The 16278-nt window shown below is 41.2% G+C and overlaps 2 protein-coding genes across 2 annotated transcripts; both read right to left on the bottom strand.

Annotated features, from left to right (window-relative positions):
* Positions 1 to 865: 865 nt before the first annotated feature.
* cops8 (COP9 signalosome subunit 8) lies at positions 866 to 15377 on the bottom strand. The gene is made up of 7 exons (XM_079517507.1): positions 15228 to 15377; positions 13651 to 13721; positions 13009 to 13057; positions 12465 to 12597; positions 4164 to 4271; positions 3352 to 3414; positions 866 to 1560 (listed from the first exon to the last, which is right to left on the bottom strand). Exons 1-7 carry the CDS (start codon positions 15297 to 15299, stop codon positions 1481 to 1483), a joined length of 576 nt encoding a protein of 191 aa, XP_079373633.1. The 5' UTR covers positions 15300 to 15377; the 3' UTR covers positions 866 to 1480.
* On the bottom strand, positions 7171 to 9349 carry trim63b (tripartite motif containing 63b). Its single transcript, XM_079517500.1, has one exon. The coding sequence runs from the start codon at positions 9194 to 9196 to the stop codon at positions 8150 to 8152; it is 1047 nt and encodes a 348-aa protein (XP_079373626.1). The 5' UTR covers positions 9197 to 9349; the 3' UTR covers positions 7171 to 8149.
* Positions 15378 to 16278: the final 901 nt, after the last annotated feature.

The raw sequence follows: 16278 nt of genomic DNA, 5'->3' as shown, positions 1-16278 counted from the left end.
CGGGCAGAAACCTTGTAGGCCCATCTCCATGATTCATCTTTAATTTTTTCAGAAATGAATGTCATCGGGAGGAAAAAAAAGTGTAACTGACAAACCTAGTATAACTACAGTATGTACAACTCTTTAAATAAAGAAACGTTAAATCAATGAAAAGCAATTATCAACAAGAACTTGTCTAATAATGATCCATTGGAAGTTGGAACACAGGTTCCTTTTACTAATTGCACAAATCCTGACAAAATACACTTTTGTACGCAAAAGGTTTCTGCCAAACGGTAACACTATACCCTACAGTATTTGCTGTATGTTATCATCCATTTGAACCCTATTAAGTAGTAGTCAGCCCTATACTGACTCAATAGCAGTGGAGAGTGGTGGAAAAGTACTCACATTTTTTACTTAAGTAAAAGTATCAATACTGCAATGTAGAAATACTTTAAGTAAAAGTCTAGAATTTCAAATTTGCTTGACTAAAAGTACAAAAGTATTGGTATCAAAATATACTAAAGTACCAAAAGTATGCAGTATTCAGAATGTCCCATTTCTCAAGTTTTAAAATGCATATTACAAATCTTTTGAAAATAGCATCAGATCTACAAGCTCGCAATGTGCCGCTGAGCTTGTAGATTGGCTATTTTCAAATGGCCGAAATGTAGGGCTGACGTTAATGTATGTTTTGTAATAACCAGTAAGATGCCCTGAGGACAAGGTTGCGTGTCTATATATGAGCTTGTTTTCAAGAGTACAAGTACAAGAGTAAGCAGCATTCAGAATAAATTCAGACCTTCCTAACATCTTGAAGCGATCTGCAGCGGATTCTAACAGATGAAAATAAAGTACTTCTGAAGAAGAGACGAATTCTGAATTACAAACATCAAAATATTTATTCATCAGTCGAAACATAAAACTTCAAACGCCTAACATCTAAAGATGGGAGAAGTTACTAGAGAGTTTGAGGTCAACAAGTGAACCAACTCTCATGCAGCGGAACTGCATGCACTGTATGGGACTCTGATGTATCGTATTCATCACTTCCACCTGGCGATGCGTGCAAAGACGTCGGCCACCTGAAGAGATTACAATTGCCTTTTTTGTTTTAGTTCTATATGGCTCTATATTCTATATGGAGACCACGATGTACTGACCACCACATAAGACAGAAATGAGAATTCAATATCCTATGACATCTGTGTCTAGTCTGAGCTTGGATCCAAGTACTGGACATACAATCAGCTAGGAAAAAAGAAAAGAAAAAAATACAAAGGGAGAATAAGAAGGTACGGTCAAACTGAAGCAGGTCTATCATTCTGTTAATATAAATAGGCGAGTCAAGTTGACAAAAGCATGCCCCAAAATACATGTGTGTGCATGTACTTGTATGAGCGTGTTCTGCATGCGTATCTTATCCAAGAGGGGGATCCTGGTGACAGTGATGAGGGTCTCCTCCTGGCCGAAGAGGATGGAGGAGGTGGTGGGGTTATCAATTCTCCAGGAAAGCCACGTAGTCAGTGAGTCTGGCCAACTGCTGCTCATTTGGAACCAGCGAGACCGGGGGCGGATCTGTTGAAAGAGAACGTTTGGAGATGAAGAAACGGGGAGAGGTTTCAGGAAAACTTGAGAGAGAGATGTCCTTCATCTTTGTCTCTTAAGAGAACATTTCACTTAGAGCACAACCGATTATATTACTCTTTTAATGGTATCTGCATAGCAGCCAATATGTCCCAATGTTTAACTCTTTGTCTGGTACTGCACCAGCATGCCAGGCATGTTCTGTGTTTGAGTAGATTCCTTTCCATGTCACCGGCATGGAGAACTTCATTGTAACGATCGGCTATTATTAGCGTTAGCTCACGCTGTTTATCTTTGGCCAGAAACGTCAACATGTCGGTAGCAAAACAAACAAAATAACAAATGACATCCGAACCTCGGATGCATCAGAAAAACCATGGACAGCGCTTGTAGTTGCAGAGAAATGAGGCATTTAAAATCCCACTTTGACTGGAGGTAATTGGGGGCCATGTGCAAAGATCCTGGCAACCGGACCAATGTTAAAACCTGATTTTTCGGCTAAACCGCTTCATATATGGTGTAAAGGGGGGTACAAATATATACGTAGCTGGCAGTAAGTTTGTCAGTTCATTGTCTAATTAAAGTTAAATGTTAATTTTATATATTTGTTCAATATATTTTAGTGTATTATTATTTATTTGTTTGCCTTTTATTTATTTGTTGCCTTTATATAGGAACTTGATTTTTATTTATTTATTTTTAACAAAACATTGGTAATCACTGCCTTCAACTCTCCAATATCGAATGTTGGGCATTGGACCCAAAAATATGGCACCAGTCGGCTATTGGGCAACTTAGAATGTCGGTTCAGTGAACTTTGACCGGCTGTCAACACATGTTTGACCCCACTCGTCAAGCTCTCCTCCTACAGTTTTCTTTCAGTGAGCTGAACCACCCCAACTTTAATTAAGCAAAAGACACACCTACAAATCGCATTTCCATGCGTGTCACTCCCAGCACTAGCTACAAATCTTAAGACTAGATGCATCATTTATACATTTACGTATATATATTTACATATACGTACCCAAATTGGAACAGAACCTTTATCACTTCATTAAACCCTATATAGGCCTACTTAAAGCAAATAGTGCTGAATGTTTAAAGTCTAAATACAAATAAGTACAAATGTTGCTATTGTCTCTAAATCTATGGCACACTCCATGCAGAACACAGATGTTCGGTCTTAATTTCATCTTGTTTTCAATATTAACGCTTCTAAAGAAGAGAGATCAGACTTGACAGTGCGAGGTTGTAATGGAACATTATACCTCTCGGTTTTGGGGGGAAATGGAAGGCGGGGCTTTTCAGATTAAAATCTGCCCATCTGGTTGGCACTCCATCACCTTTATTCTGAAGAACCCTGGCACCATCATTAGTTTTAATAAGGCACATGCATGTCCGGCTGGCTTGGCAGCCTAGGTGTTCAGACGGTTGAGCTAACCGTCCTGGCCGGCACATGCATGTCTGCACTCTGCACAGTAAAATCCTTCAACTATGAAGAGTGTAGAAATGGAACCAAATGGGAATGTAAAATTAACACTTTGGATTAGATAGTGATGGATGGGACATCCTGCCAGTGGAGCTGGACCAAAGAAGAGAAAAGCAAATATGTGTGAAAAGACTGATGGAGTTTGAGTCTGCCCTCCACGCTTGGACCGCACACGTGTGCTACAGGTGTGTGTGTGTGTGTGTGTGTGTGTGTGTGTGTGTGTGTGTGTGTGCATGTGGGGGGAGTTGGTTTGATGAGATGAGGTGGGAAAGAGCGACAGTGCCACCTACCTGGTTTCTGGGGCATTACCATCCTAGTGGCAGGGTCTGCTTGCCAACCCTGAGTCACCACACCTAGAGAGAGAGAGAGCGAGCGAGAGACACAGATAAACACACAATAATGATACTCAGTAAATAGACAAAGAGATATAAAGAATATCAGTTATTAAATTAGGGAGATGGAGTCATTAGCTAAAAATACTGATAAACATACCTGAGCATAAAAACATAATTTAAGTTTGTATAAAGGCAAACAAAAGAGTCACACACACCAACTGGCTCCAGTTTGAAGCACCAGCTTTACAGTAGTGGCAGTGGTACTTTGAGCAAATAGCTCTTTCTAAGATGATATAAACCATGAAAATCAAAAATAGTTCAGAGCCTGATTTTACACTGTAAGATTCCCTGTGTAAATTCAACTCTGACAGGGGGGTCTACACTGGGGACGGAACGTAACCATACCGCGGGCGGAGCGGAAGCAGCTAGGTGGCTCCATCGACAATGTGTCTGTCCCACGGGGAGTTCCGTAGTTACTGTTTTTTCCCTCTGAAGGCGATGTGAAGGGTTGCGTAACCCCCACGTACATGCGGAAAAACAGATTCATGGGCGGAGCTTACGCACCACCTGCGCACCGCACCCGCGATCGGTGGAGCCGGGTTCCATTGATTATAGTCGCAGCGTACCGTTGCGGACTCCGGCGGACAATGCCACGCCCAGTGTAGCCCGGCCCTCAGAGTATACAAATGTAACCAAAGTACATTCTCAAACTTAAATGAACAAAGAGGACTTTTCTGTGTATGATGGATAAAAGTTAAAAGAGTCACCTTTGACAGCTTCCTCCACAGAGTAACCTACGAAGGATGCAAAGTCATCTGCTGCTATGGAGGTGTAAGCCTGGGCCACCAGAGCGTACGCACGCTGACGTGTACTTTCTGTGATGCGAAAATGATACAATATAGTTAAGCAAAGGTTAGACATGAAGCAATCAACACAATCAAGCTACCCTGGATTTTCAGAAGTAATTAAAAACAAATACAGCTAGTGTGTCCTCAGAGTTCCATATTCCAGGGGCTCACGATGTCCCCAGGCTGTATGGCCTTTTATGGCCTTTCATGAATGCATACTTTCTGTGGAAGCAATGAGTTCCTGCTGACTGCAATTTATAAAGGGTAATTTTAAAACGGTGTTTGACAGACATAATATTGGCTGGGTACTGGAGACCATGTACCATGTGCTGTTTATGTCCTGTGGGAACGATGAGTTACAAGAGTTAGATGGTGAGCGCAGCAATACATGGTGGGTAAAAATAGAGTGTAAAGGTTTTAAGTAAGTAAGGTATTAAGACAGTATGACTGTCTGAATGTTCTGCAATTTAACATAACAACATTGCACTAATGTGATTCCAGGATGTCCAGTGCTAGTAGGGAGACTTGCAACAATTTTGAACCACTTAAACCCTATTTTATGCCAATCTCTTTCAAGAATGGCTGATCTACAAGCTCACAATGTATACAAGCTCACATTTTAAGCCCATAGATGTGCTGATTTAGCCATTTATGAAAATTGGTGATCATCAACACAAAATAATACAAATCCACCTATAATGATATGACCAAAATAGGGATGTCATTCGCCAGGTTCTAGTGGTTACATTTATTTTGGTTCGTCATTGCTCTAGATGGATGAGAATTAACACTGGATGCATACATCAGATTGTCATTCTAAATGTATGTCTGTACCACTGGGCGGAAAGTGAAAAACCTCCTATTAAGTAGAATGAATGCATGAAGAACATGATGCTAGCATTATACACTTGGGTGCTATGTGAAGCTAGCTGTACATTTTCTTCTGTAGGGATATGTTGATAGCAAGTATGGTAAGCATGGAATGTCTGTGATCTGTGTGTGTACTGTAGAGGTTAACATTGCATTCCTACAGTATCTCTCAGTTAAGATGGGAATGTATGTCTGCTCCACTCTTCACACTCACAGTACATTGTTTATGAAAGCACGTAAATAAAGCACGTGGCACATATGAGACAGAAATACATGTTGAACATGTGTTAAGTTTTAACATCATATTCAAATGGCATGTCTGTTATGCCTCTGCCACTGACTGACCACTAGGAGACTATTATGTCTAGATAAGCAAGTCAGTACATGACCTTACTTACAGCTATTGTATATCATTGTAGTCCAACAGCTGACCACATTATAATTTATACACTGATAAAACATACTTAATACCTATGCTACGGGAATAAGCTACGAGTTGTACTCCATTAGTCATTCAACGTTGAGCTGTCACTGTGTCAAGTGCCAATGCACATTCCTTGTATGAAGGTCCAACTTGGCTATGATTTCATATATTTGGTGGACATATCATACACCGTCTAAAACAAGATGACCGTGATTTCACATACAAAACAACAAAACAACATGGGATAAAGGTATGTGGGATGGATTCATAATTCATTATATTCCATTCCTTTTTACGGTTGCCAGTTCTCTTCCATGTGCACCTGGTTCTGATGAACACGATGCCCTCAACCACCCCATGCACTCACATGAGAGGTGTTCTGGGGTAAGAAAGACTATGTAGGCTTTCCATTCCAAGGCCCACCAAAGAGCAAGTCAAAATCTCAAGGCACCCCTGTATCTGTGCAAAATAACCTCCATGACATGTTGTCACTTACTCACTTACTCTATAAAAGTTTGTTTTTATTTACTAATGCCAAATAAAAAGGGTATATACAGTATATTGATATCAGTACCCTGTTATTAATATTATGTATTGTATGTAGTTGGATAATGGCATTATACAAGAGATAATTGCGCTGCCCGTGATACACTACACTGTAAGTAAGTGCCGGACAGTTCCATGAGTGCTGGGATTCTGTTATTGTTAAAATAATAATAATAATAATAATAATAATACATAGTGCTTGTAATAGTGCTTGACCATATCAGCCAACATGAAATAGACAGTGGACACAGGCCATTAGTGGCCACGTCATTTTCTAACCGCCGAATGCAGCAGAGCGGGGATATGTGATCATAACGGTGAGCTGATACAACAGCTCTGTATCGCTGCCATCGCTGGGACTTGTTTGTTGCTGCTCGGACAGCTATCATGTAAATACCTGAGAGGGTTATGGCCTGTGCTGCTTTATAGCCTAGCAACGGTTTGTGTGTGTACCAACAGCAACCCCCTCCTCCCCCCCAGCATTAGCAGCAGTAACAATAACAACAGGGATGAGAAAGGACAGCTGTGAGCGGGAAAAATGCAAGGGGATTTGTTAGGAGGATTTTCCCCCAGTTCTGCTGTCCAAAAGGCGCTTCCTGTTAACCCTGTACTTGTTTTAGCTTCTGTCTTAATGCTGAAATTGGTGGAAACGGGAGGGAATGAAATATGTTCACTTGGCAGACTATGTGGAGACCTCATTTCCTCCGATTTTTTCTTCTTTTTTTTTAAGTCACATTATAGTCCAACATATGCTTCTGGTGGAGTTGCAGACGTGGTCTTTGGAGTCGGACACTAAAAATATTAATCATATAAACAGAAGGACTGCATCTCCGCCTTTAACAAATGTGCTTTCATAGTTATGAGGTGGAGCACATCTCTACAGAATGAATACTTATTTTACGTAATCAAACTTATTTTATGTCACACCAATAATGTACAGGAACTTGTTTATGTTTTTTTAAATACACCAATACACAATCTTGCACTATCGGTCTGATTTCACAGGTCTAATAGCTGCACTCACTGTACATTAAAAAGGAACGGGGACTTTTATGAAGTCATTTTTCCAAAACTAAGCCAAGCAGGTCACCCCAGGGTTTTTTTTTTTCTTTTTGTAACTCGGTCCCTTGCCAGTGTATATTTTTACCACAGCCTCTTGACCGATAGGGTGCTATCAAGAGATGAGTCATGTGGCGCCTCTCCAATCTCTGCCCCACAACCTTCTGCTGCTGAGGAAGGCCAGTCCATGGTGGGGGTGGTGTATTTTATGAAGGAGAAACAGGACCCCACCTGCCCTGCACAGACTGGTCTATTCCAGGGCTATCATTTCTCAGCCTCTCGCCTTTTAAAAATAGATGCAGCAAAGGCAAAGCACAGAGCATTTGGCAAGGCCTCACTTTATTAAGTGAGGCCTTCTGCCAAGTAAGTGAAACACTGAGGTGTCTGCAAAATTATATTACATTGTCAGGTAAAGACTTAAGTTCTGCATAGTTCTGGGTTTGACCATGTTTGGGTTTGAGTAAGTTACTTTAAATAGATTACTTCACATTGCTTGGATGACATCAGTTGAGGCCTGCTAACAAAAACATGAATCATATTCAGACACCTTGTTTATTTTCAGCCTCCATTGAAGACAGAGCTTGTTGATTTTTATAGTCATTGATTCAAGTGCACACGATAACTTCCAAGCATTAATTCAATTATAATAAATCATTTGTACAAACGAGAAGTCAACAAATAAATCACTAATCCCTTAAAGCTGTGTGTGGGGGAAAAAGCAGTGTCTTACATCTTAGAAGACAGTCAATCTGCATCAATCTATAATTACAGTACATTAATACTACCAGACTAAATCTGGCATACAAGTACAAAAGTATAAAAAAAAAAGGTTAAGAAAGAGTGAGTACAAATGTGAAGTCAATTATTGCACTCAATGGTTAAAGCCCATTATAACTCCGTTACTTTCAATAACAAATTGCAACTCATGTCCCTGCCATAATAATAGCGGTTTAAGAACCTACAAAAATACATTCATCATTTCAAAAAGTCTCAATTTTCAAGTTTATCACTCCTCCTCTTCACCTTCTGCATCCTCAAACTCATCATCATCAACAAGTCCAAAGTCCATTTTTGCAAGAACCCTTTCCACATGCTCCGTTGACAACGTGAAGTGGTCCATCTTCTCAAAACCTGGTTCTGGTCTCTCTTCACCCAGCGAGCCCTTGGCAGCGTCCTTGGTCTGTGAGATTAGGCCCTTGGATGCCAGCAGGAACTCTGCAGCGCTACTCTGCTCCAACGCCCTCACCGCTGTGTCGGTCAGCTCTGAGCTGGATTGCAGACGCTCACCATAGCGTTGAGCCAGAGCCCGCAGGGCCGCCACCTTGTCGTCCTGCTCCTTTCCAACTTGTTCTAGCAGCAGGCCTTTGCGCTCTTCCAGCACCGCGTAGAGCAGGTCGAAACGTTCTCCGAGCTGTTGCTTGGCGCGCTGGGCGTTCTCTTGCACCGCCCGACAACCGTCTTCCATCTGGTTGAGCAGGGCCTGGAGACGGCCGTTGCTGGCCACCAGGGCATCAATAGCATTACTTAGTTCACCCTTCTGGGCCTGGTAAATACTAGCTAGAGGTGACACCTCGCAGTCCTTGTGCTGGCCAAACACCTTACACATGGAACATGTTGGCATCTGGCAGCTCACGCAGTAGATATTGATTCTTTCCTCCTCGTGTTCTGCGCACATGGGCTCCTTTGATTCCTTGGGTTTCAGGGAGGGTTCGGTGCTTCCTCCGCTGTCCCCACTACCCTCCTGCTGCTGCTTGTAGAGATCAATGATGTTCTCAACCAGGAGGTTGCGTTGCAGGCCGTGGACACCATGTCGATCCAGCACTACCTCAAAACGACAGGTAGGGCAACGAAACACGCCACCAGAGAAGCGGTAGGGGTTGCGCGAGTCGTAGAGGTCGCTGGCACAACTGCGGCAAAGATTGTGCTGGCAGGGCAAGATGACCACGGGTTTGGTGAACATCTCCAGACAGATGGGACAGCTCAGCTGCTTCTCCAAGCTCTCCATTGGGCTGGGAGGACGAACCACCGACCCTCCTGTCCTCTGGACGTCCATTATCTTAAAGCTAAAACAAAGGAAGCTCCTCTAAACTAAGAAACTAAAATGTTCTTTTCGTGTTCACGTCCACAAGTCGGTAAAATGTTCAAAAGCAGTCCTTCAGTGTCTGACTAACAACTGTGAGGTGGTGATATCTGTTCTGGCTAGCAGCTAGCGACCCCCCTATCCTTTATAGCAGCCCTTCACAGACACTGATACCCGATATCTCTTCTACCATCCAGGTCATATATTCCTCCCTGCTTGTTTGCCAGGGATCTTTTCGGGGAAACTGGCCCCCACCCCACCGGCTGCTGCATGTGTCACATGTCACAGTGTGAGCCATGTTCCCCTCTCGCAGTGACAGAAATCGGACAGAAGTCTCCTGGGGGAAGGTAAACACGAGGAACCCCATGTGCCTGTCCCAGGAGAAGTCTAACTGAACATTTGGAGACCTTTTGCAGGGGTAAACAACATGTCCCTGTAACACCCTTGTGATGCAGTTGTTGTGTCTACATGATCACAACATTACATCATGCCACTACAGGGAAACTTGAAGCCAAACTAGACGCATCGCATCCCATGTAAGATAGGGACTTGTTTGTCCAAAACTGATATTGTGAGCTGAATGGAAACATTTTCCTGGCATCATAGTATTTTTGTCGTAATTGGGAAATGCATTACTAAGGGTGGAACGTGGAAGGTCTTTATTTTTTTCTCGTTCCATTATTCATTATAAATTATCATTAATTTGTATACTGTATGTGCAGGGCGTTGCTGACAAAGAGCACTTGTGCTCAGCTACTACTACCCTGAGTAAATATTATTAAAGAACCGATCATACCAGTGCACGCAATGGGAGAAGAAACCGATCAGACCACTCATATATTCACTCGTATACCAAAATTCGTTTTAAAATGCAATTAATTTCGATCAATTAATTGCAATGTCTCAAATTAATTAGATTAATTTTATCGAGTCCCAGCCCTAGTGTTTATTATAGCAATTCAACTATCAGTCCATATTTAAAACGTTAGATTGATTGAAAATCATAGCCAGTAAAAATGATAACTTTAGGTCATTTAATTCCTAATCTTTCCTCCATAGCAAGCACTGGCACTCTTATCATGAATAGTTTCATATTTTGTATTGTTGTTTGTTGCACTGTTTGTTTGAGTGTTGAATATTTAATAGGCTTGCCGCTACAATGGAAAGTGTTTTTAACCTATTGTACTGCTGTAAAATATCAATAAAATATTCAGTCAATCGATCAAAACTCTGTGGTCAGACCACGACAGAGGGACAAGCTATTCTTAAACTCTGTTACAAAGCAAACATATGATACTTGGTGACAAATAACAGGGGGTCAATGAGGGGTGATATACAGTATAGGGTAAATATAAATCTATATATCCAATTGATTCAATGGTCTTAAGGAACTATTTCTGAGCAAAAGAAAAAGAGAATCCCCCCCCTGTACAGATGTGATGAGCGGAGATAGTTTTTCATACACCGCACTGCTGTACTTTAGTGCCTTACAAAACAAACTGGCTGCCTTTAATTGCCCAACATGTTGGTTTGCCCCAGCTGGGACACAACTTGAATGATGTCATGTGTTCAAGTGGAGCCCCCTGCTGAGTGTACAAAGATAACAGCAGTGCAAAGGAAAAATAAGGCCATTAAATAAAATTGTTTTAATTGTTTTCTTAATAGAAGTCATTTAAAATTGGGAGAGAAACCTGATGGGTGTGAATTATGTTATCATGGAATATGCTTGTAATAAATAAAAAATATAAATACTTTTGACTTGAGTAGATTAACAAATGACATGACAAAACTGTTACTAAAAGGTCTAAACTGCATTGAGACAACCCACACATTGCTAACTGAGAGGTAGATTGAACTAGCTGTGATGAAATGAGCTGATAAAACTTGCCTGAATTTAAAGGACAATACATTGACGCAAAATCAACAGGACATCAAAATGGACAGTCAGTTGAAAATAAAAAGAAATCACACCCATGTGAAGTGAGAGGCGCTCTTATGTGTATGCACAAACTTTGTCCTACACAAACATTAAATTCCCATTGACAATGAAGGGACAAATTTACGTCATAGTGTCTGAGCATTATTGACATAGTGTCTATTTTACGCCATGATGATGTACTATGACGATGTTATTGTTACTCTGAGATGTACATCATCATGGCGTAAAATAGACACTATGTCAATAATGCTCAGACACTATGACGTAAATTTGTCCCTTCATTGTCAATGGGAATTTAATGTTTGTGTAGGACAAAGTTTGTGCATACACACCAAAAGCTGGATATAGGAAAAATCAACAACAGAATATTAAATCAACAGAGAAAAGGCAAGATAGCGAACTGCAAAACTTTGGTTCTGGTGCTGTTCTCTTATGTTATTGTTACTCTGAGATGGCAGCACTGTGCCTTAGCGCCATCTGGCGGTGATGTCAAGATTTCAAGGACTGTCATGTCTTGGTCTGGAACCTCTGTTTTGACACAATGATGTCAAAGTGAAACGGGGAGTTCAACATTTAGGAACTTTGACCACACATCAACATTAGGAAAGAATGTCAATCACATGCTTGTGGTTGACCCCACTTTGCAGACATTTTACTTACACACACGCACGCACGCACGCACACACACGATTGGCAAAAAATGTGTCATGTGTGCTGTGATTGGCTGAGCTTTGCATAACGTTTGTGCCACGGATCAACCAGTTAATATCACCCAGTTAATAAGTACTAGACTAGAGTGGTTCCGTGGGGTCTCTACAGCGGTGCCCGTCGGGCACTGGCCTACTTGGAACGATGCAAGTTGGAAATGCAATAATGCATGCCCCACCCAGATATTATGTGTTGGAGCCTCTACAGCGGTGCCTGTTGGGCACTGGCCTACTTGGAACGATGCAAGTTGGAAATCCATCCCCACCCAGATATTATGTCTGTGTCCCTTTTAAGCCCATATATGCCCAAATATGGAGTCTATACAGAACAGGCCAGCTCCATATGGACACTGGGCAGGGGCCCTGTCCAGACCCGGGCAGAGGCCTTTTGGGACAGTTCTGGACAACCGTGGGTCCGACCGACTCGACACCAGACACTGCACTCCCTGTGGGGGTGTGGAGCGCATGTGTCGAATTTGAAGTCGGTGGGGCCGTGGATTACAGACGTACGTACAGACGTACACACAGAGACTTGGTGCATTTATAGTTAAGAGTTAATAAGTATAATCTAAAAACCACTTGATTTATTCAGTACCTCGCAGGGCCTCCATGACCGGCTGGATGTTTTCAGACCACTGGAAAGCTGCAATTGACGTGTAGATGCCTGGGAAGTCTCGCTGCCAAATGCGTTGTCCAACGGCCCAAACGGCTGCTAACTCTGGGTTTGCCTGCATGTAACAAGAGCCACGAAAAGTCACGGTAATGCTTGTCATGAGGCAGCAACTCAACAAATTGTTTGTACAGTATGTGATCCTGCTGATCTATCCTGTATGTTTTCTTCAATTGAAATTGTGAATAATGTATTGTAATGCCATTTTATTTTGTACTTGATGCAAATTTGGGGAAAAGTGTTGAAGTCAAGGTACAGTATTATGTATCGAAAATGTCTGAAGGACACAATACAAAGTGGGTACTGCACCTGTGCACCATATAATTAATTGATTGTTGTCATTCTGAAACATTCAGTTTATTGATCAAGTTTTCTTGCCCTTTTATTGTTGAATCAGAAGTAGTGCACTTTTGTGATGGCCTTGAGCAATATTTCAGCAGAGCAGCTATGAGCAGATAAAACTGCATACCAATTTTATTGCTTGAGGAATCCTCTTCCAGAGATACCTGGCATTATTCCTGTTGGAGCAGCAACAACAAAATGAGCATGTGTGTTAAGAAACAGAAAAACTTATGATACAACATAATTAACTGCAGTTATTTAATCCAAGTCAAAGGTGATAAATTAAATACCGTATGCCAGTGAGAGCGTCTTTCATATTCAGTTAAGTGGCAACAACTCATTAATGACACATACATTTAATGTAAAATACAAATCTACAAGCTTAGGCACAGTATAGCATAATCACATCTTTACATTTCTGGTGTGATTTTATTCGAGACTAGAGCCTGCAATGAAAGTCTATTAACTACTATAGTGAGTAATCAAATGGAATCAATGGTTCTGAAGTTCTGTAAATAATTTGAACATTATTAGTGTGTATAAGTGTAATTGTAAGTGGGTCACAGAAAATCAAAGATGGGCCCGGACGGCTGGCGTAGCCGTCTGGGTTGATTTGCTGTGTGTCACCCCTCCATCTCTCCTTTCCCCATTTTCAGACAATAAAGGCAGAAAACCTTAAAATATCTTTAAAAAATAAAATCAAAGATGTCTCAACTCTGAAGGTGTCACCACTAAAACTGAACAATCTGAAAATGAAGGGTCAACTTACATGTCATTCTGAACTAAATACAGAGAAAGCAACTGAGCGTAGACTTGAGGTGTTGCGATGCCTCCTGGTGCCTGTTAGAAATAAGAGCACTGGTTATACTGTAGGTAGCCACAATTTGCAACACTCAATTCTTGAGTGATCAGTGGTGCTAGCCACTCCTATACGCAGCTATGCGTGTCCGTATGTACAGTATGTCCCTGTGTCCGTCCGAGTACGGAAATAACGTTTGTTGACCACCAAGTGTCACTGTTGTGCAGCCTAACACACACAGGCCAGGGAGGAGGGCTTGTACAGTACAGTACTACAGCACGAGTACAGTACCTCCATTGACAGCCCATTCATCCAAATAGAAAAGTCTGATCTGCTTGTATTAAACAGCGTTAAACTCACCAACATTGCAGCTGTAATGCCAGCTTGAATCCTCTTTCAATCTGCAAAGCGTTTGTTATGAGCTACTTTCTGTTAAGAAATTCCGTGCAGGTGTTGGAGTTTGGAAGCACTCGTTTTCATTAATTCATCATGCAAATTTGAAACAGGTGGTACGCAGGGCCATTCAGTGACTTCCGAAGAGCGCTTCCAAACTCCAACACTTAGAAAAAGAATCACCTGCACGGAATGTCTTGACAGAAAGTAGCACATAACATGTATAGTTGTGAAACAAACGCTTTTTATGAAAAAAACGCTTTGCAGATTGAAAGAGGATAATTCAAGCTTGCCTTACAGCTGCAATGTTGGTGAGTTTAACATAGTTTAAAACTAGCAGATCGGACTTTTCTATTTGGATGAATGGGCTGTCAATGGAGGGTGTTGCAACTAGATTCAACCCATTATAACAATTAGTGTTGCAAATTGCAGCTAGGGTATAAGGCTGAAGCTCTATGATAACCCAACTGAAAAATATAACAGTACAATTAAAAAGCCACTTTTACCAATTGGCTTAGTAGAAGCCAGTAAGCCACTAATTATAGGTTGATATTTGCCAAGGAGCTCCTGATATAATGATTCTGGTGTCTGAGGAGTAGTCGAGTAGATCATAGTAAGGTTGTGTGTAGCTCTGGTCCATATCTCTAATGTTGTTGCAACGACATTAGAGCTATGGATCAGAGCTAGCTGTGTGTAACGTGTTTGCTATAGTTCATTGTGTATTTTGTTACACCCCCCCCACCGTATTGAACTGTGCTTTCCTGTGCTTATTCTACAAACTGTTAATAAAGTTGCCAATCAATCCCCTAAATGTTGATATGTATATCACTTGGACTTGGCTGACATAAACAAGTGGACTTGACTGTCACAAGCATGCGCGCTCCATTACTAATAACTATAAAGCTGGCATCATCAGCTCGTTAATTGGCACCAACAGCAGCTAAAACAATCCTTTATAACAAAGTGAGTGAACGTATTTATGGGGAAATATGACTCAATCCAGCATTAATAGCTCTAGCATTAATAGCTTTAGCATTGGATAACATCAAGCTAACACTGGCTAAAGCAACTGTCAAGATATAGTTTATAAACCACCTGACAAAGACAACACATCAACTTATTATTTCTTTGGTAATAATATTAAAGTATCTGACCTCAAGTTCTTGTGCTTCACACTGTTCAAGTAGTTTATCATAATTCTCCTCCATAATCACAGCAGCCGGCATGTTGATGCACCAACCATTGGCCACACTAGCAGTGTCTTTTTGGCAAATTTTAGCCAGCAAGTATAAGACTTCCGGTGGACGATCTCTTCAAAATAAGGTCCCTCAAGCCCTGAGCCCTGAACCCTCATTGACTTTAGTGACGTCAGCTGTAAGTGCTTGAGGGTGAGAGGCTGCAAACTGCAAAGGAATGGGACAGCACTTTGAAGATCATGAGTTCGCCATTCATGACACTTTGCATCACTTTATAAAAACTGTCCTTATTCACAGCCAGTGCCTACATGCTTGGCCTATTTATACATGTCTATCATGTCTATTTTAGTATTTAAGCTGATCGTTTTATTATTAGTTTCATAAATACACTTTCCTGTGTGATAGGGGTTGTAATATTCATATATAATAATATTCGTTATAAATTGCATTTCCATATTATTTTACTTTGCTCATTAGTCATTTCTCATCATGTTTCCCTTATTATTATTATTATTATTATTATTATTATTATTGTTATTAATGTTTGTTTTGTCTCAATGTTTGTTTTACATCATCATGTTGTAAGATGATATAAAGAGCGCCCCTCACTTCACACAGGAGTGATTTTTAAAATAAATGTATGACTTTAAAAAAAAACATTTATTACCAGTACCTTATTCTGAAGGCCTTATATTTGCTAGCTCACAACCAGAAAGTAAACAGGAAGTGTTATATTTGCTGGATGACAGAGCTGCGACGCTCTCCTACAACAAAGATTGTCTAATATACGAAGATGTATGAACTCCATTGGAGCCACTAGAGGCGCAATGGACTACAAATCCTACAAATGGTCTCCTGGGCATGGTTTGCTCCTCCCCTCTCTCCCAGGCTGACAACAACACTGACAACGTCGTGTGGATGAGCATTGGGAGCATTATCTTCTACTAGACTTGTAGTGTGGCTGTCGGCCACCTGCCTACTTGGGAACATGCAACTTGGGAACCTAATA

This window comes from Electrona antarctica, assembly GCF_951216825.1.
Source record: "Electrona antarctica genome assembly, chromosome: 13".
Lineage (NCBI taxonomy): Eukaryota > Metazoa > Chordata > Actinopteri > Myctophiformes > Myctophidae > Electrona > Electrona antarctica.
Note: the sequence above shows the minus strand (reverse complement) of the source record. Positions and strands in the feature narration are given on the sequence as shown.

What these genes read in the sequence shown, in the direction of transcription:
- trim63b (XM_079517500.1), bottom strand. Translation starts at nt 9,196, where the DNA reads ATGGACGTCCAGAGGACAGGAGGGTCGGTGGTTCGTCCTCCCAGCCCA.
- cops8 (XM_079517507.1), bottom strand. Translation starts at nt 15,299, where the DNA reads ATGCCGGCTGCTGTGATTATGGAGGAGAATTATGATAAACTACTTGAA. An exon ending in TTCCTCAAGCAATAAAATTG is followed by an intron (nt 12,598 to 13,008) that starts GTATGCAGTTTT and finishes TGTTACATGCAG; the next exon opens with GCAAACCCAGAGTTAGCAGC. An exon ending in TGTGGAGGAAGCTGTCAAAG is followed by an intron (nt 3,415 to 4,163) that starts GTGACTCTTTTA and finishes CTCTCTCTCTAG; the next exon opens with GTGTGGTGACTCAGGGTTGG.